Below are 23,789 nucleotides of genomic sequence, written 5' to 3'. Positions count from 1 at the left end.
CAATTACGTGTATAATATTCATGGCATATTGTATACAAGACAAGCAATTCAAATTGCTATAAGAATATATGGGCATAAGCCACAGTCTGAGCCACGAAAAAGTATAATAATACAGGTTTAAGAATATTTGAATGTAGTGGTCATCAATAAATTACGAACGATCGTAACCATTCTTGATTGCCTCGCAAGTTAATTGGCTTATAGCGATTAGATGTAGGCAAATTGATATTATAGTGACACGAGAATTGTTTTGTATAATTTCTTATACTGTTCAATTTATACTAACTGAGATAACTATACGCATATACATATAAATTTAACTTGTTAAATTTTTTAATTGGGTTAAACTGAAAATTTTGAATTTTTTCGACAAAAACGTTAAGTAGATACATTACAAAAATCAAATACTGAAATACAGAAGCGATGTGTTTTCTCTTTCATTATAATTGCAGGAAGTTTTTAATTGTAAGAATATACACAGTCGAGTTTACTTCTTAGCAGTAATTATATGCTCTACTTTATGTTGTCTTGGCATGATTTACAGAAATTTCATTTGCTAATGGGCAATTCCAATAACGGTACGATGTGACAAATCGTGTATATAGTTGTATGGATTATGACAGTTGGTGGTTTGACATAGTAATTTTGTAGGACATCCAGTCGCCGCAGATAAAAGGAAGTTATAAGTGCGATGAGAAAAAACGCTGTGGTTTGAGATATTAAACGTCAAACAGAATTATGTAACTATCAAATATATTATACAGTCTAGTTAAAAAATTTGAGATCACAAATTATCCGAAGGCGCAACAGCTTCAGGGATACGTAAAAATTGACGGAATTACCGCAAAATCGAAGCAGCATATGACGGTTTCTTTATTCTCGTATACAGATTTGATCCGTGGAAGAGTCTCCACATATACCCTTCAAATAATATATAGAGTTCTCCTGCTTTTCACTTGAATAAATAAATACTGCACACATTACGTGACGAATTGTCAACTTAATGATTGTGAATTATAATTTTGTCTGACTGAAGTATAATCTCATGTGAATATTGTGATGAATCATCGGTGAATTGATTTATAAAAACTGTAATAAGCTGTTTTTTAATTAAAATTTGAAGAATAATATATCATAGCAACCTTGGATATTTGAGAAAAAATTGTACACCTTTTATATGTTTGGAAAATTTGGTCTTTTTAAGTTATCGACTGGATTCACGGCGTACAATTAATTATTCCTATTGAACTTTCATCACTTATTGACCAGCCTGTACGCCCGACACAGTTGTAAGTGGGGAAACCCCCACCCGAGGCTGCGTTGAAATCGAACTATCGACGTGAAGTTGGTTCGCGAAATCAAAGAACTGTCAAAAATAAACGGCCGTTACTTCGGGTTCTCACGTATTGCATCATGTATAAGCACAAAGGTTAAATTCAAAATCAGGTCGATCAATGTTACACTCGCGTCGTAATTCAATGTGTCTCAGTGTCTGTCGCATTATTTTTATTCAAATGCTGAAAATAATTACTCCCCGGAGTTGAACTTTGGAACGATCAACACTGTTTTTATGAGTCGAGAGTAAAGAATAAAGAGTAAAGATAAGAAGATTAATTATGAAGTCTCTGATCATGAACTGTAGCAATTCACCGAAACTCTTGTCAGCCGAAGAGAGTAGTCTCCGGAACATAACCTAAAATCAGTCGATGTTGCGATAGCACAATTAGTCTAATTTTTTAATATTTATCGCAAAAATGGCATGGCTAGGAGCCATAGCCAGCGGCCTAGTCCTTCGCAATATTCTCGGATCAGAAACTCCCCCCAACAAAGTCTTGGAAGTCAAGCCTGAGCAGTATGGAAACCGCACAATATACTGTCGAGAGGATGGAATCGTTTTATATGGTCCGGACAACCGGAATAAAGAAAAGTTTGAAATTGTTCTGCACAGACCTTGCACCGAGACGCTACATCAGGCCTATAGGTTTGTGAGTCGCTAGTACTTGAAACAATATACTTTTCCTGAAATTGTACCGTTCGTAACACAGAATTACGATGCGAAAAAAACATCTTTCAATGCTATCTGTCTTATGAATAATTTTTTTCAATACATGTAATGAGCAATGTGATTTCCGACTAATGTTTCATAATCTATATTTGAAATGTCACGCCCAGTTTACACTCGAATTTAATTAGCCATGGTTCAGTGCCAATGCGCTACAAATCCTGTGCTTACATTGTCTTGAAGTTACCTGACAAAACTAAGTAGTATTGATTTGCATTTAGATTACAGACCTTCACCAAATGTAGATCAATTGAAATTGGTATTCAATAACATGTACCAGAGCTATGAATGACGTATTACAAACTTTTTGTGATTTTTATAAATATTGAGTAATTTAGTTCAATAATACGATATTCTGTAATACAAGCATAATTTGTCATTTCGCTATAGCTGTTAAAGTGGATAAGGACAAATTACAACCAAACTATTATGTCAGTAGTGACAGTTTTAACTATACCTCTGTAAAAAATGTCTGTCAGGTTGATCAAAAACGAAATTCATGAAAAAAAGTACAGATAATTTATATATTTTTAATTTTCAGTCTTCTGCGGTCGGATACTTTGGAACCAGCAGAAAATATCTTCACTGTCTATAAAGACAAAGTTCCCATTCTTGTACAAATTTCTAGAGAGGTGAGGGCTTGGATAATTTATCGAAACAATCATCGACTCCAGCAATTTTATAATTTTTTCTGCATGGTTCAACAGAAACTTTCCCAGCTATCAAGGGTTAAGCCATACATGGATTGCAATGATTATTTATACATTTTTTCATGCACTAAATTATTTTAATTACCTAACATTTGATGTGAAATGCTCTAAACTCTTGTTCTCAAGCAACAGTTTAATGTTGAAAAGTCCTCTCATTCTCCAAGTGTCTATGTGAGATCCTTTCTAATTTTTTTAAATATTGAATTGAGTTGACATAGAAATCGAACAATTTTATTATTTGTACATTCTGGTATTGAAACGATGCAATGTTCTTTTACCATGGACTAAATCTTGCTTATGTTTCTATGAGTTAGCTGTGCAACGCAAATGGGATTCGTCGGCTATGCGACGTACTTACGGATCACCCAACATGGACCCTCGCTCATCTGGCAGCCCATCTTTTGCTGTATGACGCATTGCACCATACAGCAGTGAACAGCCACCTGAACAGCAGCGACCCAGCAACAGGAATGTCGCCACTTCAAGTAGCGGTTCAAACGAACAACTTGAGGATGGTTCAAATGTTGGTAGCAGCTCAAAGTTCGCTTGAGCATTTGGACCACAATGCCAACACGGTTTATCATTATGCCGCCAGTTCAACCAAGGATATAATCCTTGCACTCGGTGCCGGTTTGCCAAACAGTCTCAACAGTCGAAACGGAAATGGGCACACGCCGATGCATGTTGCTTGCCTCTCTGATAAACCAGAGTGCGTTAAAGCTTTGTTATTGATTGGAGCAGACGTAAATATTCCCGCAAGCGAAGGACAGCCAACGAGCCCTGGATATGTCGGTGACTTTTTGCATGACAAACCAAATGCTCTGCATTCTCAGGATATGAAATTTGGCGGAACTCCTTTACACTGGTCCTGCAGTCGAGAGGTAATAGACGCCCTGATAGAAACGAACTGTGATATCGATGCTTTGAATTTCGATGGCAGAACCGCACTGCATATCATGGTAATGCGGAAGAGACTGAACTGTACCGTAGCTCTGCTGAGCCACATGGCATCTGTAAACATCGTCGATAACGAGGGAAACACTCCTTTGCATCTGGCCGTCACTCAGGCGACGCCATCTATAGTTCAGGCTCTACTTGGCTTTGGCGCGGACATTGATGCGACGAATTATAAACGGGAATCCCCGCGGCATCTTACTCCCATTGAAGCCAACGCTGACGGAAGCAAAGTACTCTACATTCTTCACGCTGTTGGAGCACAGCGGTGTCCTCCGGACATGGAAGGATGCCACATAGGATGTAAACACCTTGAAAACTTTGACGGAGAAGCACCGCCTGAGCCCCCAACGTCAGTTCCTAGAACAATCTTAGATCAAATGCTCTATGTTGCTGGGATGGAGGAACTGGCTTCACAGAGGAAAAGAAAGGTGGAAGGTGGACGTTTGCTTTGTCTGGATGGCGGAGGTATAAGGGGCCTGGTTTTGGTACAAACCTTATTAGAAATTGAGTCAGTCATTAACAAGCCAGTGATTCACTGCTTCGATTGGATCGCAGGCACTTCGACGGGCGGAATATTGGCTCTCGGCTTGGCGACTGGTAAGACTTTGAAGGAATGTCAAGCATTGTACTTCCGGATGAAAGAAAACGCGTTCGTGGGTCCAAGGCCCTACTCCAGTGAGGGACTAGAGAACATTCTGAAGTCCGCACTGGGCACTCACACGTTGATGTCTGATATCCAGCACCCTAAATTGATGATAACTGGCGTTTTGGCAGACAGAAAGCCAGTAGATCTGCACTTGTTCCGGAATTACGATTCTCCAAGTGTTGTGCTCGGCGTTCCGCCCAGTGGCAAGTTCAAGGAAACATTTCCACCAGATCGCCAGCTTGTCTGGCGAGCTGCTAGAGCGACGGGAGCGGCACCATCGTACTTCAGGGCTTTTGGACGATTTCTTGATGGAGGATTGATAGCGAACAATCCGACACTAGATGCGATGACGGAAATACACGAGTACAATTTGGCATTGCGAGCCATGGGCAGAGAAGATGAAGTGAAACCTATTTCTTTGGTCGTCTCTCTGGGGACTGGGCTTATCCCAGTATCTCAGTTGAGGGAAATTGATGTCTTTCGACCTGAGAGTCTTTGGGATACGGCTAAACTTGCCATGGGAATGTCTGCATTGGGAACTCTTCTGGTAGATCAAGCTACGGCGAGTGACGGTCGTGTTGTGGATCGCGCGAGAACCTGGTGCTCCATGATTGGCGTTCCGTATTATAGATTTAGTCCTCAAATGTCGGATGAAATTCCGATGGATGAGCGAAGTGATGAGAAGCTGGTCAACATGATCTGGGAAGCAAAGGCATTCATGCATGCCAATCGAGATCAGGTGAAAGAGTTAGCATCTGTTTTAGGTTGCCACTAGTCAATAATACTTTTATTTATTTCCAACTTCGTTTACTTTATTCAATTCCAACGCCATAACGGAATCTGTAGTTACCGATTATGTATGTAAGTATCTTATGTATTGAAATTATTTATGTTTCGATGTGAAAATGCTGATAATATAATCGTATTCATGTCGTTGTTAATGAAGCAGTGCTGGCCCGTGATTGAAATTTATCATGTAACGAATAAAACATTGTTCCCTGTGACGTTTATTGTCTTGTATTTTCTGGACGTACTTCGCGTATTGAAAAAACTGTGTACAGCGTGCTTTTACCTAGACTTGAGATTTGAATAGATGAATATTAGAAAATCTGAAAGTTCACTGATTTTGTGAACTGATAACAGTGTCAAATTTGAATGTACGTGTTGTTACGAAATGCGCTTTACTGTCGGCAACGTAACGCGACAGAGGTAAGTACTGTAGAACGGTCGTCTCATTGTTGAAGTCATCTTCAAAGTTTTACCACTTTTTCCTATTTTATTTATTTATTTTTGTATAATCTTCTTACGTTTTAGGCATTAAAATTCTTCTATCATAAGAATTTTTTCAAAAAGTTCAAACGTAATTATTTCTAATTTCTTAACTTGTACCATGTTACCCAAAATTCTTCAGATAGCTCCTTTTGATCAGTTAGTGAAGTGATGATGGAGTCAATCTGATTAATCATGAACTAGTAAACCTACTGAAAATGACCATGTCTTGAATCATATAATGCTATGACTGAAATTGACGTGTAATTTATTATATAATACATCTTGTAAATTAGAGGAAAATGTATAAAAATGACGTAATGCATCACGAAAACACGAATCATAATAATTTTTGATATAGCATATTTCGTGATTCGTGCTTTTGTAATTTATTACGTGATTTTGTATATATTTTTCTCGAATTTACAAGATAAATCTTGTGATGAATTACACAATGATTTCAGTTGTAACATCTTATGAATCATCACATGAACATTTTCGGCAGGGAAGGCGTTTACGGTGACATTACGGTTACGTTCAAAGCCGAGTCTCTTCACAGACAGCAGGTTCATCACCGTGCATCACGGTCTCCCTCTCACGTTTCCAGGCATCAGCGTACATCTCAGTGTAAGGATTGCCCAAGTCAAGATAATACTGAAACGTGTTTCCACAATGAGTTGATGAAGACTGATCACGGTGAATGTGAGGTAGATTTTTTGAGCTATCAATGCAGCTGTAAATCGTGTCTCACAAACCTAACACGATCACGCGTGAATTTGTATACAACAGGGTACAAGAGATACTAAGTTCAAAAAACATCTCGCTTACCGATTTCACGTGCTCGTCTATCATCTCAGCAACTTTCCAGGCGAGAGATTCGAACGAAGGTCGTTCCGATGGTTCCTCCTTCCAGCAGCTTGACATTAAATCGTATCTAAAAAGAGAACGAAACGGAAGTAACTAATTTCACAGAATCGACATAAAACCACATGACGGTGTGAAATCACCGCTCGACACTCACAAACTCTGAGGTGCGTACTTCGGTCGCTCCATACGATAACCGTCGATCAGAGTTTGGCACATATCGTGCGGCCTTATCCCGTGATACGGAGTATTGCCAAGTGAGAAGAGTTCCCACAAGACGACTCCGTAGGACCAAACATCCGATTTCGTTGAAAATACTCGATCTCTGAGAGACTCGATAGCCATCCACTTCACCGGAAGGGGACCACCCTCGTTGTTCTTAAAGTTCTCTTCGTCACGGAGAGACTTCGACAGGCCAAAGTCGCATATTTTTACAACATTATTATCCGAGAGGAGAATGTTTCTGGCCGCCAAGTCCCCGTGCAATATCTGATACAAAACTCATAAATGACTCACATCATTGGCAAAAGTTTCACGAAATGTAACAATTCATGAACAATGCAAAAAATCCTTATTGCAAATTTTCACCGACCTTCTTTGCACTGAGATACTGCATGCCACGTGAAATTTGCCAAGCCCAACACACCAAGTCTCGCGTGCGTATCGGATCTGTATCGATTCCGGTGTAATCGCCCGGGTATCTCAATCTCAGCTTTGGTTTCTCCGATTCCGTGTCAGTCACGACGCCGTCTGCCGTCACACCTACGCAGCTAGAATCACTGCCATCACTGGATTCGCCTACCTCTAGATTTTCATGGCACCGTGGCCCTGATCCTTCACTGTAGGGAAAACAAGAAAATAATACGAAGGTTGAAAGCAAGGACCTCGTCATTTGCTATTGCTTTGTACGTGAACTCACTGATGCGGCGTCACACGAGTAACTTGGCCAGTGAGGTTCGATTACCGTTTTCGGGAAATGTATCACAATTCTACTATCAAATTGTCTACTATCAAACCTATCAAAATTTGACAGATTAGCATCATCGACATTCGAAAAGAATGTTCTGAACGTGTCTTTGCGTGCTATTTGCAGTGCCCTCCAGTGGACAAAATCTGATATTTAACTCACCAAATAATCCGAAGTGAGAATACTTTCGCGAAAAATGTTGTTCTGTGCGTAAAGAAGCTACCTGCGAAAGTTTGCCACCGTATCGTTGCTGTGGCGGATGTTTGAACACTTAAGTTTTCAAATTACAATTTTTTACCAAGAACTCTCTGGTTTCTATTCTTATAGAGAAGGATATCGATAGAAACAAGAAACACGAGGTAGTATTACGTAAAAAGCTTGATGACATTCTTTGGTATCCCCGAAAACCCGGCACTGCAGAAAAGTACTTTCTTAATAATTGACGACGCCGGACAACCGGATCGAAAAGAATTCTGGAGTTGAATATGAGAACTTATTAATGAACCTGAAGTCGACGGTAAGGACTCGTCTTTTATATTATTTATCGATGTACGATATACATAGATTGATATAACTTGACGAATGTCTAAGAGGAAAATTTTGCGAATGATGGATCTTGATTTCATAACAATACCCTCAAAGTCTATGTGGTGACAAATGATAGTTGAATTAATTTGAAAAAAAAATTGATTTATGGAAAATTTTAATTTTCAGGAAAATTGATTCTCTCTCCTCAATATCCAATTGGAAGTGACGGTGCATTTCTTTCGGACCACTGATCGAGATTCCAATTGTATGAATCTTAAAACTTGCACTGTCTCCTTTCAAACGGCGTTATTGGGTTTACGATAAGACATCGACGAACAGATTTTCGTAACACATTTTGACATTTTTAGGGTAACTTTTCGAAAGTAGAATCCATGCATTGCAACATTTTTCTGTTGAAAATCCTTCAAGTTACATCAATTTATAAGGAACCGACGAAAAGTTTGACAACACTTTACTGTATACAAATATCGAGAAACAATATGAAAAACGGGTTATTACTGGCTATATCAGCTTTCTGAGTAACTTATTCGCATACAACATTCTTCTTGATATTTTCGATTCAGCGACGTAGAAGTAAAGTAACAGCGAATTGGGACTCAATACTTAGTTCTCAGTACTTCACTGCAGAGCCGGGTTTTCGACCATTCGTTAGGAATATTGTAGCGCCTGCAATTTTCACGATGTGAAAAAATGTGGGAGGGCTTATTCATGTGAAAGTACGTCGTCTACCTGCTTTGGTTTGTTACTTTTTCTTTGAGAATAGAATGAAAGAGTTATTGGTCATCGGTGTGTTCAAAATGAAAAGGGACTAAATTCCCCGAACTCGCATTCATAGTTGAGGTCAGGTCGATTTTGAGAATTCTCATTTCAGTTTATTGCCAAGAGAATTATTTTTCATTTGTATCTTTCGATAATTGAGTATCATTTTCTTTGAAGAGAGGCCGACTTCAGTTAATTTTTTTGTTTAGTTGAAAACCTTTCTGTGGTGAAACCAAAAATTTATGTCGTCATCACAGGCAATGAATATAAATATTTTTCAACAGTAAAGTATTATTGTATTTTTTGGGGGCTTCGTCCGACGAGCCCTTCCACGCCCACGTACCCGACCTTATTCTTCCTGCCTTTATTTTCGCGATTTTCGTACAATTTATTCCAATTTCACGGCTCGTAGGGGAAAAAATATTGTTTGCATAACGAGCGTAACAATTTTCACCATCGTGCGATCTCGCTGGCACTCGGGGTGTGAAACCGTGGCTTAATCTCTATATACGAAAAGTACTATTTCGTGAGAGTTCACTCATTTGAAAGTTTTGGTGGGTAAGGCCTATTTGTCAGCTAGATTTCTTCCACTTTTCAGCACTAGTGGTGAATTGTTACGAACCTCTGCGATCGGCTCACACTCTGTTGACGTGATTCAAATAACTATGGTGAATAGTTATGAAACTATGGTAATCAAAAGATCATTCAATTTCCATGCTCACTTGCAGTCAGCAGAAGTAACGAAATCTTCACGATGAAAAATAGTTCGCGGGACTAGCAAATTGTAGCGTGAACATATTTTAGAACTGTTTCAACATTAACACATAAATTTGCTGGTCAAGCAAATGAATTACTTTCTCGCTGCACAGTGTCAAATATTCGTTTCCCCAGTTTTGGATCTATTGATGTAATTTACCTCTGATTGTGGGGTTCGATCACATCTCCAACTTGGTTTTGATCACGGATCTCTCCAGTATCGGCATCCAATTGATTCACAAAGCGACGTCGATGACGCAACAAGTAGTCATGTAGATTTCCGAAACGACAGAATTCTACGATAACGAACAGCTGGCCTGTCCGCATATTCATCGAAACATGATTCATATCACTGTAACGTCAGCCCAGCACGTGACATCGTCTATATCATTTCACAACGCTCACCGTATTCTAGATTTTTCGTGCAGGCACCGAGAAGACTGACGAGGTTCAAATGTTCACCGAGGTAGCAGAGGATCCTGAGTTCTCTAAGAAGGGCTGTCATGCAGTCCAGACTGGCTGTCGCTCGGACCGTCTTTACAGCGACTGTCGTCACAACTTCCCGACCGCGAATGGTCTTCGCCTGTCCTTTTCTCACCACTCCGAATGCCCCGCTTCCCAGTATGTCACCTGGAGAACAAAGTGAATGCACAATCAATCGCCCCTCAATTTCAACGTATAGAAAGGCAATATGTGTGTCGATATCGACATTCCGTACTAATTCCAATAACGGTATATCTAAGCGAGGGTCGTGTTTGTGAAATCCAGTTAAACGTCGTTCAGTTTTCGACGTTCTTAAACTCTGTGATTGCCACATGGTTTTGATAATTTTCAGTTTGCAGTTCATACCTCACGAAATAGTTTCAAGTATTCACACCTGAAACATGGATGTTTCATGAAGTAGAATGATTTCGACAGACTGGCGGAAAGCCTTGGAATAGGGGAATTGATTTACACAACAAAGTTGCATTTGCAAGGGTGAAAAATTTCCGATACCCAGTGTAAGCAGACTTTGAGGGAACTCGTATTTCTTCAAGTACGGCAGTAACTCAGCCTGATCACTCACAGCCACATCTGGATTCAAAGTCACCGAATTTCCATTATTGAAGTAGTCGAGTCTCGCTTTGATCAATTTCCGTTTTATACTCTGGAAAGAAGTATTTCACATGTCAGCTGAGAATACCGTTGTTGTTCTCGTCGGAGCTGATTTTTTCTGGTACCTGTTTCCGAAGTTTCCAGGCAGCCAATATGCTCATGACGATAATGAGTATCAGTGCCGAGGCAATAAGCCATATTCCAACTTGAATCATGTTCCCGTCATTTTGAGTATTTCTGAGCAACTCTGGAACACCTACGGTCATTCGAGATTTGCCACAATTATTGGTCGTATAAAACGGCGAACGAAGGCGTCAAACTGACAGGCGGTACGTTGTTTTGAGGATGATAAGCATGTATTTTTAGCGATAAAATATATGACTAACTTCGAAATTCTGATTTTACTACAGGGAGACGTGGGTAAATATGTTTTAGCGTTCCGTTTTTCTGTTTCCAGAGGAAAAAAGAAGTTATTGTAATCACCCTGGAAATTGAAAGCTGAGATCTCTCTATAGACCTCGACCTATGCGTGTGTGTGTGTGTGTGTGTGTGTGTGTGTACAAATAAAACTATTTGTATTTTTGCTTAGGTCAATTCAGTACTTTTCGATTCATTGAAACGGAAAAAAAATGTGAAATTGAAATAAAAATTACGATATCATGAGAATGGATCAACGGATTTGAATGAGAAATGGATTAACCAGGTTTTTTGGATCCCTGATCACAAATATGAAGTCAAATTTCCGGAATTCAAAATTGGCATATTCGGTATGCTGAAATTGAATAAAAAATTTTTAGATCTTCAAGAAAATTGCTACAATAAGATTTTCCAGGTCGCTGATCACGAGAGACGATGAGATGATCATTATTGGTACGACTATTATCATTTGGGGTTGTAACGAGTTTGAAGATACAGTTCTACAGAATGACTCATGGTCTGCCCAAACCTACTTGTGCACAGTTCAACAGTTGTGTTTTAAGTTTCATGCAAGCATCGTGGATCACCGCTTGAGGATACGTAAGTACTGGAAAGCTACAATGAAAGCTTAAGAAAATCTGAAACCGCCATCTAAGTCAAAGCTTCGTGAATCACACGTTGTACTCTGACTTTCAATTCTTCCGCACGCGTCTAGAATGTGGGAAATCAAATAAATGACAGCATAAATCTGTAAGAAATTCCAATTCTCGTACCTGGCATTCGAACTTTGATCGGAACACTCGGATGACCACAATTCATTCTGTACTTCCCACAGGCTGCCACCTGAATTTGAAACTCAACGTCCTGCCTCAGTTTCACAAATGTGTAAAAGTTTGTGGTTCCATTTAGAAATACTGAATTATCCGCATAATACGGAGCAGACAATATTGGATGGTAGTAATGAATAGCTGGACCCCTGTACGAATCTGCGGGTGCGTTCCACTTGATAGTTATTGAATCGTTCGTCGATTCGTTCACAAAGACATTTGGGGTGAACGCTGGGTTCACATCATCTTAAGGAATCATTGAAAAGAGTTCCAGTTGTTATATTTTCTATGATTAGGTTGTACATATAAAATTCTGAAGACGTAACATTTCTGCACCATGTAGTTTTAAATATGGCAAGTGAATTCAGAAACTTCTGTCGATGTGTTCGATGGAATTTTCTGTGGCAACACGTGAAAATCTAAATTTCATCGAAACAAGCTGATCGAAATAGTTCACACACCTGCAACATCCAGAGCTACACCAGTCACAGTGGTGCTTGGGTACTTATTTCGACATTCGTCAATTGAACAAGCTTCTACTCCGATATTATAGGTTTTAAGCAAATATAGTCCACGAAAAACGTGACTCAACACCGATGCGTTTTCTGCCCGCTTTACGCCAATACGAAGTTTATCTTGAATCCAAGCATTGTAGAGGCTGATATAACCTTCCAGTTCCGGTGGAGGCGCAGTCCATTCAATCGCTATCGAAGACTCAGTTACCTTGACAACCGTAATGACTGGAACGTATTCGATATCTGCACAGAAAGTAAAGTCTTTCACTATATTATCCATCATAAATAGAGTCTGTTAAAGACAATGGTTTCAAAGTGTGTGAATATGCCACAATCAGATTGAATTGAGTGTACCTCGTTCTAACGTCGTAGCCCACTTAAAATGATCCACCAGGCAATCCGCGAAATAAATCGTGTTTTTTATTATGTAGGTAGTCCCTTCATGTAATTCATGAATAACGTGATAACTAGGAATCTCGTTCGACGAATATGATGTTGCGTATTGCCATTGAGTCGTACCATGCGGTAAATACTCGATAACGCAGTGACTGATTAAACCTCCAGAAGGATGATAACGTTCAAACCCAGCTATGAAATCGACTCGACCTAGCTTCAGATAGATGCGATCTTTTTCAACAGCTCGGACATTTTGGTTGGATTCCGCTTCCCTAAAGGTCCGTAAACTGTGTAGTATACTCCAAGTTCGTCGGTTGCTATCACCTGCATCCCCACTGCATATGTAATTCATTCTGTTGAATTTTGATGTCACGTTTGCTATTTCAAGCGTCATCACGACGTATGTTTCGTTGATACGTGAAATATTCGGAAAATTGCTCTCGCTCCATCTGAATTGTTTGCCATAACGTTGTATCCACTTAAAATTCGTCAACGAAGATCCCGTTATGTCACAGTAAAGTGTTGCTGGTTTGTTCTTTTCCACATAAACGATACGGTACTCGAACTTCGATGCAGCTAAATTAAATATTAGACTCATTTTATTCCAAGCACGCTTTACCTTAATGTTAATTCACATCAGGCTTACGTATACAATACACATAATATTTTCATTCTATCAGAGGTGATTATGTAGTATATAAAATTGCGCATTGTGACGTGCATGTCCGGAAGTCCGGATGAAATGTTCAACCTCTTAAACTAAACCGGGATTTGAACCCGGGACCTTTCGTTGAGCTACCCAGGCTGCTGCCTAAACACCCGCTCGAACCGCGACCAGACTAGCTCGAAGAATGCTGACTCGGAGCATACTCGTATACGAGTTTACAATAATTGCTTCACACGCACTCTACCAGCAAATTTCATCCATTTTTTTCTTTACGTCAAAATCGCGTAAATCTACTCTGCGGTACCACGGAAAGACCTTCGGAGGTAAAAATGCCTTCTGTAAATATCGTGATACCATTCTGTGGATCAGTAGGAGGATGGTTCTTATGTTGGTTATGTCGATATTTTTTCGCACTTATCCCCCCAAAAGGGATACTGTTCAAGGTGTAAACGAGCATCATGAAACGCAGCGATTTGGCCCTGATCTTGATGCGACTTTCATTATTTCTCGCCATTTTGGAGACCAATCCAGGTGAGTCGGAACACGGCCGAATTGAATTCCCATCAAGTATCGTTTCGGTAACTCAACCGCGGAGCTGATGAGTTTGTTTTATTGATACTTTGGCGGAAATAACATTCTGAATTGACCTTCCTCTCATTGTGAATCAAGGCGATACGTGGGATGAACAGGGTAAAAACGTCTTCATCGAATATCTTGATAACATTTCATGGACAAGTAGGTACTATTGGAATCCCAAGATTCTGAAAGTATTCGACCTCAATCTCAATTGGTTTTTCAGAAAAAAGAAGAGAACTGAGAAATTTGAAATAAGTTTTTTTTCATGACTGACTTGACCGAGATGTTTGACAACTTATTATTTTATCGAAGGAGTCAAGTGCTTTGAATCAACAGTGTTCTTAAAAAACTTTAAAAAAGCATACATTTTTCTAGGTAAAAATTCGACTGCTTGACAGGGCATGTTGGAGTTGTCGGAAGAACTCGGGAACTTGGCCAGATTTTTTTCCATGTATGTCGAGTACTTTTGGGGGGATAAGTGCGAAAAAATATCGACATAACCAACATAAGAACCATCCTCCTACTGATCCACAGAATGGCATCACGATACTTACGGATATTTGTGCTAAAATTCCAGATCGAAATTCTAGTCGAAATGGGAATCACTTTTAGAGTTTGAAACGCTGTGTAAAAAATCACGGACTGAATCCAAGCGGGTGAGGAGTCAGACCCTAGTGAAATTAACGTGGAATGCCTCATATACATGTATTTATAGTATGTAATTGCGGAAATTGAAAGCTGAGATCTCTCTATAGACCTCGACCTATGTGTGTGTGTGTGTGTGTGTGTGTGTGTGTGTGTACAAATAAAACTGTTTGTATTTTTGCTTAGGTCAGTTCAGTACTTTTCGATTTATTGAAACGGAAAAAAAATGTGAAATTGAAATAAAAATTACGATATCATGAGAATGGATCAACGGATTTGAATGAGAAATGGTATAACCAGGTTTTTTGGATCCCTGATCACGGATATGAAGTCAAATTTCCGAAATTCAAAATTGGCATATTCGGTATGCTGAAATTGAATAAAAAATTTTTAGATCTTCAAGAAAATTGGTACAATAAGATTTTCCAGGTCGCTGATCACGAGAGACGATGAGATGATCATTATTGGTACGACTATTATCATTTGAGGTTGTAACGAGTTTGAAGATACAGTTCTACAGAATGACTCATGGTCTGCCCAAACCTACTTGTGCACAGTTCAACAGTTGTGTGTCAAGTTTCATGCAAGCATCGTGGATCACCGATTTGAGGATAGGTTAGTACTGGAAAGCTACAATGAAAGCTTAAGAATATCTGAAACCGCCATTTAAGGCAAAGCTTCGTGAATGACACGTTGTACTCTGACTTCCAATTCTTCCGCACGCGTCAAGAATGTGGGAAATTAAATAAATGACTGCATAAATCTGTAAGAAATTACAATTCTCGTACCTGGCATTCGAACTTTGATCGGAACACTCGGATCACCACAATTCATTCTGTACTTCCCACAGGCTGCCACCTGAATTTGAAACTCAACGTCCTGCCTCAGTTTTACAAATGTGTAAAAGTTTGTGGTTCCATTTAGAAATACTGAATCAACCGGATAATACGGACCAGACAATATTGGATAGTAGTAACGAATGGCTGGACCCTTGTACGAATCTGCGGGTGCGTTCCACTTGATAGTTATTGAATCGTTCGTTGATTCGTTCACAAAGACATTTGGGGTGAACGCTGGGTTCACATCATCTTAAGGAATCATTAAAAAGAGTTCCAGTTGTTATATTTTCTATGATTAGGTTGTACATATAAAATTCTGAAGACGTAACATTTCTGCACCATGTAGTTTTAAATATGGCAAGTGAATTCAGAAACTTCTGTCGATGTGTTCGATGGAATTTTCTGTGGCAACACGTGAAAATCTAAATTTCATTGAAACAAGCTGATCGAAATAGTTCACACACCTGCATACTCCGTAGTTACACCAGTCACAGGGGTGCTTGGGTACGTATTTCGACATCCGTCAATTGAACAAGCTTCTACTCCGATATTGTAGGTTTTAAGCAAATATAGTCCACGAAAAACGTGACTCAACCCCCATCCGTTTTCTGCCTGCTTTTCGCCAATACGAAGTTTATCTTGAATCCAAGCATTGTAGAGGCTAATATAACCTTCCAGTTCCGGTGGAGGCGCAGTCCATTCAATCGCTATCGAAGACTCAGTTACCTTGACAACCGTAATGACTGGAACGTATTCGATATCTGCACAGAAAGTAAAGTCTTTCACTATATTATCCATTATAAATAGAGTCTGTTAAAGACAATGGTTTCAAAGTGTGTAAATATGTCACAATCAGATTGAATTGAGTGTACCTCGTTCTAACGTCGTAGCCCACTTAAATTGATCCAACGCGCGATTCTCGAAATAAATCCTGTTTTTTATTATGTAGGTAGTCCTTTCATGTAATTCATGAATAACGTGATAACTAGGAATCTCGTTCAACGAATATGATGTTGCGTATTGCCATTGAGTCGTACCATGCGGTAAATACTCGATAACGCAGTGACTGAATAAACCTTCAGAAGGATAATAATTTTCAAACCCAGCTATGAAATCGACTCGACCTATCTTCAGGTAGATGCGATCTTTTCCAACAGCTCGGACATTTTGGTTGGATTCCTCTTCCCTAAAGGTCTGTAAATAGTGTCTTACACTCTCAGTTCGTCGCTTGCTATCACCTGCATCCGCACTGCATTTGTATTTCACTGCGTGATATTCTGATGTCACGTTTGCTATTTCAAGCGTCATCACTACGTATGTTTCGTTGACATGTGAAATATTCGAAAAATTCCTCTCGCTCCATTCGACTTGTTTGCCATAACGTTGTATCCACTTAAAATTCGTCAACGAAGATCCCGTTATGTCACAGTAAAGTGTTGCTGGTTTGTTCTCTTCCACATAAACGATACGGTACACGAACTTCGATGCGGCTAAATTAAATATTAGACTCATTTTATTCCAAGCACGCTTTACCTTAATGTTAATTCACATCAGGCTTACGTATACAATACACATAATATTTTCATTCTATCAGAGGTGATTATGTAGTATATAAAATTGCGCATTGTGACGTGCATGTCCGGAAGTCCGGATGAAATGTTCAACCTCTCAAACTAAACCGGGATTTGAACCCGGGACCTTTCGTTGAGCTACCCAGGCTGCTGCCTAAACACCCGCTCGAACCGCGACCAGACTAGCTCGAAGAATGCTGACTCGGAGCATACTCGTATACGAGTTTACAATAATTGCTTCATAGGCACTCTACCAGCGAATTTCATCCATTTTTTTCTTTACGTCAAAATCGCGTAAATCTACTCTGCGGTACCACGGAAAGACCTTCGCAGGTAAAAATGCCTTCTGTAAATATCGTGATACCATTCTGTGGATCAGTAGGAGGATGGTTCTTATGTTGGTTATGTCGATATTTTTTCGCACTTATCCCCCCAAAAGTACTCGACATACATGGAAAAAAATCTGGCCAAGTTCCCGAGTTCTTCCGACAACTCCAACATGCCCTGTCAAGCAGTCGAATTTTTACCTAGAAAAATGTATGCTTTTTTCAAGTTTTTTAAGAACACTGTTGATTCAAAGCACTTGACTCCTTCGATAAAATAATAAGTTGTCAAACATCTCGGTCAAGTCAGTCATGAAAAAAAACTTATTTCAAATTTCTCAGTTCTCTTCTTTTTTCTGAAAAACCAATTGAGATTGAGGTCGAATACTTTCAGAATCTTGGGATTCCAATAGTACCTACTTGTCCATGAAATGTTATCAAGATATTCGATGAAGACGTTTTTACCCTGTTCATCCCACGTATCGCCTTGATTCACAATGAGAGGAAGGTCAATTCAGAATGTTATTTCCGCCAAAGTATCAATAAAACAAACTCATCAGCTCCGCGGTTGAGTTACCGAAACGATACTTGATGGGAATTCAATTCGGCCGTGTTCCGACTCACCTGGATTGGTCTCCAAAATGGCGAGAAATAATGAAAGTCGCATCAAGATCAGGGCCAAATCGCTGCGTTTCATGATGCTCGTTTACACCTTGAACCGTATCCCTGACTTATCGATAAACTATTTCTTCTTCGATATAAAACTTTCTTTGGGATCAGTTGTCCTTTCAATTACTCTGTACAATCCTCTTGGACGAGAGTTTGCAGTACACTTTTTCCTTTATAAAATGCGCGTACTTCGATCGGTTATCAGAGCGACCCACGCAATTTTGCTAGTGACCGAACTTTGGTCACAGTACAGCGGGCACTGATTTGCACTTACCGTGAAAATGATGGAACCCGCACATTATCGCCGAAACTAAATATAGAAAACATAAAAATATGTTTTTGGGCTTACAAGATCGGTATCCTAAAATGTTTCCTGTTCAAACAAGTACAACAAATATCAAAGTAACAATATCGTGATCGGAGTGCATGAGCTGAAAATATTTCGAAATTGGAATATTGCAAAAATTGGAGGATTCCCAAAGAATTCAATCGTGTCATTCGGTACAAAATTTTGTGAGAATGGCAATATTTCGTTTCATGATGCTGTTGTATGAATCTGTTGTAATATTACAATTAATATGTTGTACGTATTCTTACTTCGTTTGCCCGATACATCACCAACTTTGATGTCACTGCAACTTGCGCGAGACAGTACATTCAACAATGAAACAGTTCTATTTCGAGGTATTCGATTGTCGTGATCGTCGGACAAGTCCTTTTGTGATACTTAGATTGTCTGCTACAATACCTATCGAACTGGCCAGTAACATCACTTCAACAATGCTTTACCAATTCATTTGAAATTTCACTGTAGCTTGAAAATTACATCATCTAACGAAGCGCGTAGGGATTTTGTGATATATCAAGACAATTTTTTATACAAAGAGTTATTCACGTAATCTTTTGTTGAAATAAAAAACTTTATTTCGGTCGTGCGCTATTTTGACAAAAACCATGTATTTCAATATCTCTACGTACTCTCTGAGTTAATCCCATGTAGAATTGAAAAATCGTTGTTTGCTTACACTGGGTCAAAAATTTGAGGAGAATGTGTTCCGGCGGTGTGAGACTACACGTAAAGAGAGGTGATTTTGTTGAAAAAAATGTTGAAAAAAAAAAAATTGTCAACCATCTTTAAATATATACGATAAAGGCTTTAGAACGGATTTTGTATTGCATTTACTTATATTGTAACAAAGAAATCTCAAAAGTAATCTTGTTTTTCGCCTTAACCCGTCGTACCTTCGTGTGATAAAGATTAAATTTAAATGCTACTGCGTTTGGTGGGAGAACTTATCGTGGTTAATTTATCTTCTTCTAAAAAGACCTGCCAAGTACAATTGACTAAGAAATTTTTAACTAGTCCCTAACTATACACATTTTGTGTTGATATGTCATTTTTGCAAAAAAGTTGTGTACACATGTAGATATTGATTTCGAGACGGCTGGTTTTTCGATCGAGTCGATTACGTTGGTAACGCAGATTCAGCGTGCAATTCCATTGTCGGCCATTCGCTACAGGCTGAATCCGCGTTACCAACGTAATCGACTCCGCTGAAAAACTAGCCGTCTCTGTATCAATGTCCACATATGTACCCACCAGGCGGTAGAGATTTTGAGTTGGATATTCATTGTAGGTAAGGGTATCGTTGTTGGTACTTGTTTGAATTGAATATGGATTGTAATTTTTGTGGATTCTAAGTTGCAAAGCAAATTTTTAATGGCAGGTTCTACTTGAATGTACTTGGTGCAAAGTTTTTGCACTAGATCGTTAAGCAAAAAGAATATGAACGACCAATTGGTCGGTCAGTAAGTTGATAAAAACAAACAAACACCGGTCGGAGAATAATGGATACTATTTAAAAATCAATAACGAAAAAGAATAGGCATCATCGGGAGGCGACTTTGGAAAAAAATATGCCAACGGCACGCGGTGTTCCCAAGCGGTCACCCATCCAAGTACTGACCGCGCCCAACGTTGCTTAACTTCGGTGATCGGACGAGAACCGGTGCTTTCAACGTGGTATGGCCGTTCCCATTGGTTGGTGAAAGATCAAAATATAGATTCAGATTTTAGAAAGTAAATTTGGTACCTAATACCTCGAAGATCTTTGTAAAAAACTAGTTCCAGACAAATTTAAAAGGCATTCTGTAGGCAATCAACACCACGGTTATTGCTCAGGTCCTTGTTCACAATTAGTCTGAAATATCAAGGCACGTGGTTCAGTGATCGAAACTGATCCGTGCAGAAGTTTGAAATTAGCCAGGTGGAGCTTTTGCTTTTCGAATTGTTTCCGAATCTTTTCCTATGAAGATTCGAGACGTTGACCAGAAGGATCTTTGACCTGCTATTTTAGCTATTGTATACATATAATTTATGTATACGCTTGTGCCCTCATACATGGATCATCATAAATTATGCAATGAGGTGCCCGTGTCGATATGACATACGATACACAGTGAGTAACTAGTTTTTTTTCATGACTGACTTGAGCGAGATGTTTGGAAACTTATTATTTTATCGAAGGAGTCAAGTGCTTTGAATCAACAGTTTTCTTAAAAAACTTTGAAATAGCATACATTTTTCCAGGTAAAAATTCGACTGCTTGACAGAGCATGTTGGAGTTGTCGAAAGAACTCGGGAACTTGGCCAGATTTTTTTCCATGTATGTCGAGTACTTTTGGGGGGATAAGTGCGAAAAAATATCGACATAACCAACATAAGAACCATCCTCCTACTGATCCACAGAATGGCATCACGATACTTACGGATATTTGTGCTAAAATTCCAGATCGAAATTCTAGTCGAAATGGGAATCACTTTTAGAGTTTGAAACGCTGTGTAAAAAATCACGGACTGAATCCAAGCGGGTGAGGAGTCAGACCCTAGTGAAATTAACGTGGAATGCCTCATATACATGTATTTATAGTATGTAATTGCGGAAATTGAAAGCTGAGATCTCTCTATAGACCTCGACCTATGTGTGTGTGTGTGTGTGTGTGTGTGTGTGTGTGTACAAATAAAACTGTTTGTATTTTTGCTTAGGTCAGTTCAGTACTTTTCGATTTATTGAAACGGAAAAAAAATGTGAAATTGAAATAAAAATTACGATATCATGAGAATGGATCAACGGATTTGAATGAGAAATGGTATAACCAGGTTTTTTGGATCCCTGATCACGGATATGAAGTCAAATTTCCGAAATTCAAAATTGGCATATTCGGTATGCTGAAATTGAATAAAAAATTTTTAGATCTTCAAGAAAATTGGTACAATAAGATTTTCCAGGTCGCTGATCACGAGAGACGATGAGATGATCATTATTGGTACGACTATTATCATTTGAGGTTGTAACGAGTTTGAAGATACAGTTCTACAGAATGACTCATGGTCTGCCCAAACCTACTTGTGCACAGTTCAACAGTTGTGTGTCAAGTTTCATGCAAGCATCGTGGATCACCGATTTGAGGATAGGTTAGTACTGGAAAGCTACAATGAAAGCTTAAGAATATCTGAAACCGCCATTTAAGGCAAAGCTTCGTGAATGACACGTTGTACTCTGACTTCCAATTCTTCCGCACGCGTCAAGAATGTGGGAAATTAAATAAATGACAGCATAAATCTGTAAGAAATTCTAATTCTCGTACCTGGCATTCGAGCTTCGATCGGAAAACTCGGATCACCACAATTCATTCTGTACTTCCCACAGGCTGCCGCCTGAATTTGAAACTCAACGTCCTGCCTCAGTTTTACAAATGTGAAAAAGGTTGTGGTTCTATTTAGAAATACTGAATTATCCGCATAATACGGAGCAGACAATATTGGATGGTAGTAATGAATGGCTGGACCCCTGTACGAATCTTCGGGTGCGTTCCACTTGATAGTTATTGAATCGTTCGTCGATTCGTTCACAAAGACATCTGGGGTGAACGCTGGGTTCACATCATCTTAAGGAATCATTGAAATGAGTTCCAGTTGTTATATTTTCTATGATTAGGTTGTACATATAAAATTCTGAAGACGTAACATTTCTGCACCATGTAGTTTTAAATATGGCAAGTGAATTCAGAAACTTCTGTCGATGTGTTCGATGGAATTTTCTGTGGCAACACGTGAAAATCTAAATTTCATTGAAACAAGCTGATCGAAATAGTTCACACACCTGCATACTCCGTAGTTACACCAGTCACAGGGGTGCTTGGGTACGTATTTCGACATCCGTCAATTGAACAAGCTTCTACTCGGATATTATGGATACTATACGGCCATAGTTCATGAAAAACGTGACTCAGCACCGATTCTTTTTTTACCCGCAGCCAATCAGGTAGCAATTCATCTTGAATCCAAGCATTGTAGAGGCTGATATAACCTTCTAGTTCCGGTGGAGGCGCAGTCCATTCAATCGCTATCGAAGACTCAGTTACCTTGACAACCGTAATGACTGGAACGTATTCGATATCTGCACAGAAAGTAAAGTCTTTCACTATATTATCCATCATAAATAGAGTCTGTTAAAGACAATGGTTTCAAAGTGTGTGAATATGCCACAATCAGATTGAATTGAGTGTACCTCGTTCTAACGTCGTAGCCCACTTAAATTGATCCACCGCGGTATCCTCGTAAGAAATCGTGTTTTTTATTATGTAGGTAGTCCCTTCATGTAATTCATGAATAACGTGATAACTAGGAATCTCGTTCAACGAATATGACGTTGCGTATTGCCATTGAGTCGTACCATTCGCTAAATACTCGACAACGCAGTGAATTGATGAATCGCCGATATTAAGAAAATATAGTGAATCAGCTATAAAATCGACTCGACCGATCTTCAGGTAGATGCGATCTTTTCCAACAGCTCGGACATTTTGGTTGGATTTCTCTTCGTTGAAGGTCCGTAAATAGTATTCTGCACTCTCAGTTCGTCGCTTGCTATCACCTGCATCCGCACTGCATTTGTATCCCATTCCGTTGTATTTTGATGTCATGTTTGCTATTTCGAGCGTCATCACTACGTATGTTTCGTTGATACGTGAAATATTCGGAAAATTGCTCTCGCTCCATTCGACTTGTTTGCCATAACCTTGTATCCACTTAAAATTCGTCAACGAAGATCCCGTTATGTCACAGCAAAGTGTTGCTGGTTTGTTCTCTTCCACATAAACGATACGGTGCACGAACTTCGATGCAGCTAAATTAAATATTAGACTCATTTTATTCCAAGCACGCTCTACCTTAATGTTAATTTACATCAGGCTTACGTATACAATACACATAATATTTTCATTCTATCAGAGGTGATTATGTAGTATATAAAATTGCGCATTGTGACGTGCATGTCCGGAAGTCCGGATGAAATGTTCAACCTCTTAAACTAAACCGGGATTTGAACCCAGGACCTTTCGTTGAGCTACCCAGGCTGCTGCCTAAACACCCGCTCGAACCGCGACCAGACTAGCTCGAAGAATGCTGACTCGGAGCATACTCGTATACGAGTTTACAATAATTGCTTCACACGCACTCTACCAGCGAATTTCATCCATTTTTTTCTTTACGTCAAAATCGCGTAAATCTACTCTGCGGTACCACGGAAAGACCTTCGGAGGTAAAAATGCCTTCTGTAAATATCGTGATACCATTCTATGGATCAGTAGGAGGAAGGTTCTGATGTTGGTTATGTCGATATTTTTTCGCACTTATCCCCCCAAAAGT

The 23,789-nt window shown here is 39.3% G+C and overlaps 2 protein-coding genes and 1 non-coding gene across 4 annotated transcripts in view; 1 reads left to right on the top strand and 2 right to left on the bottom strand.

The window, feature by feature from the left end:
• The first annotated feature begins 1,271 nt into the window (after nucleotides 1–1,271).
• Nucleotides 1,272–5,379, top strand: LOC124304351 (85/88 kDa calcium-independent phospholipase A2). 2 transcript variants are annotated; one of them, XM_046762432.1, is made up of 3 exons: nucleotides 1,272–1,985; nucleotides 2,604–2,694; nucleotides 3,087–5,379. In XM_046762432.1, exons 1-3 carry the CDS (start codon nucleotides 1,855–1,857, stop codon nucleotides 5,148–5,150), a joined length of 2,286 nt encoding a protein of 761 aa, XP_046618388.1. In that variant the 5' UTR covers nucleotides 1,272–1,854; the 3' UTR covers nucleotides 5,151–5,379. The 2 variants fall into 2 exon arrangements, with proteins under 2 accessions (XP_046618388.1, XP_046618387.1); XM_046762431.1 differs by having other exon boundaries at nucleotides 1,273–1,981.
• Nucleotides 5,380–5,434: 55 nt separating this feature from the next.
• LOC124304353 (fibroblast growth factor receptor 2-like) overlaps nucleotides 5,435–23,789 on the bottom strand; it is a 37,784-nt gene continuing 19,429 nt past the window's right edge. The window contains exons 11-12 of the mRNA XM_046762438.1: nucleotides 6,473–6,578; nucleotides 5,435–6,298 (exon numbers count right to left, since the gene is read on the bottom strand). Of these exons, the coding sequence (XP_046618394.1) occupies nucleotides 6,182–6,298; nucleotides 6,473–6,578 (223 nt within the window). The 3' untranslated portion in view covers nucleotides 5,435–6,181. The remainder of the gene's footprint in view (nucleotides 6,299–6,472; nucleotides 6,579–23,789) is intronic.
• On the bottom strand, nucleotides 19,998–20,116 carry LOC124306530 (5S ribosomal RNA). The gene has a single exon (XR_006908642.1). It is a non-coding gene; the product is annotated as a 5S ribosomal RNA (ribosomal RNA).

Source organism: Neodiprion virginianus, chromosome 5 (assembly GCF_021901495.1).
Source record: "Neodiprion virginianus isolate iyNeoVirg1 chromosome 5, iyNeoVirg1.1, whole genome shotgun sequence".
Lineage (NCBI taxonomy): Eukaryota > Metazoa > Arthropoda > Insecta > Hymenoptera > Diprionidae > Neodiprion > Neodiprion virginianus.
Note: the sequence above shows the minus strand (reverse complement) of the source record. Positions and strands in the feature narration are given on the sequence as shown.

Coding starts and splice junctions, on each gene's coding strand:
- LOC124304351 (XM_046762431.1), top strand. CDS start 1,755: ATGGCATGGCTAGGAGCCATAGCCAGCGGCCTAGTCCTTCGCAATATT. Junction 1,982..2,603: donor ACGCTACATCAGGCCTATAG/GTTTGTGAGTCG, acceptor TTTAATTTTCAG/TCTTCTGCGGTCGGATACTT. Junction 2,695..3,086: donor TTGTACAAATTTCTAGAGAG/GTGAGGGCTTGG, acceptor TCTATGAGTTAG/CTGTGCAACGCAAATGGGAT.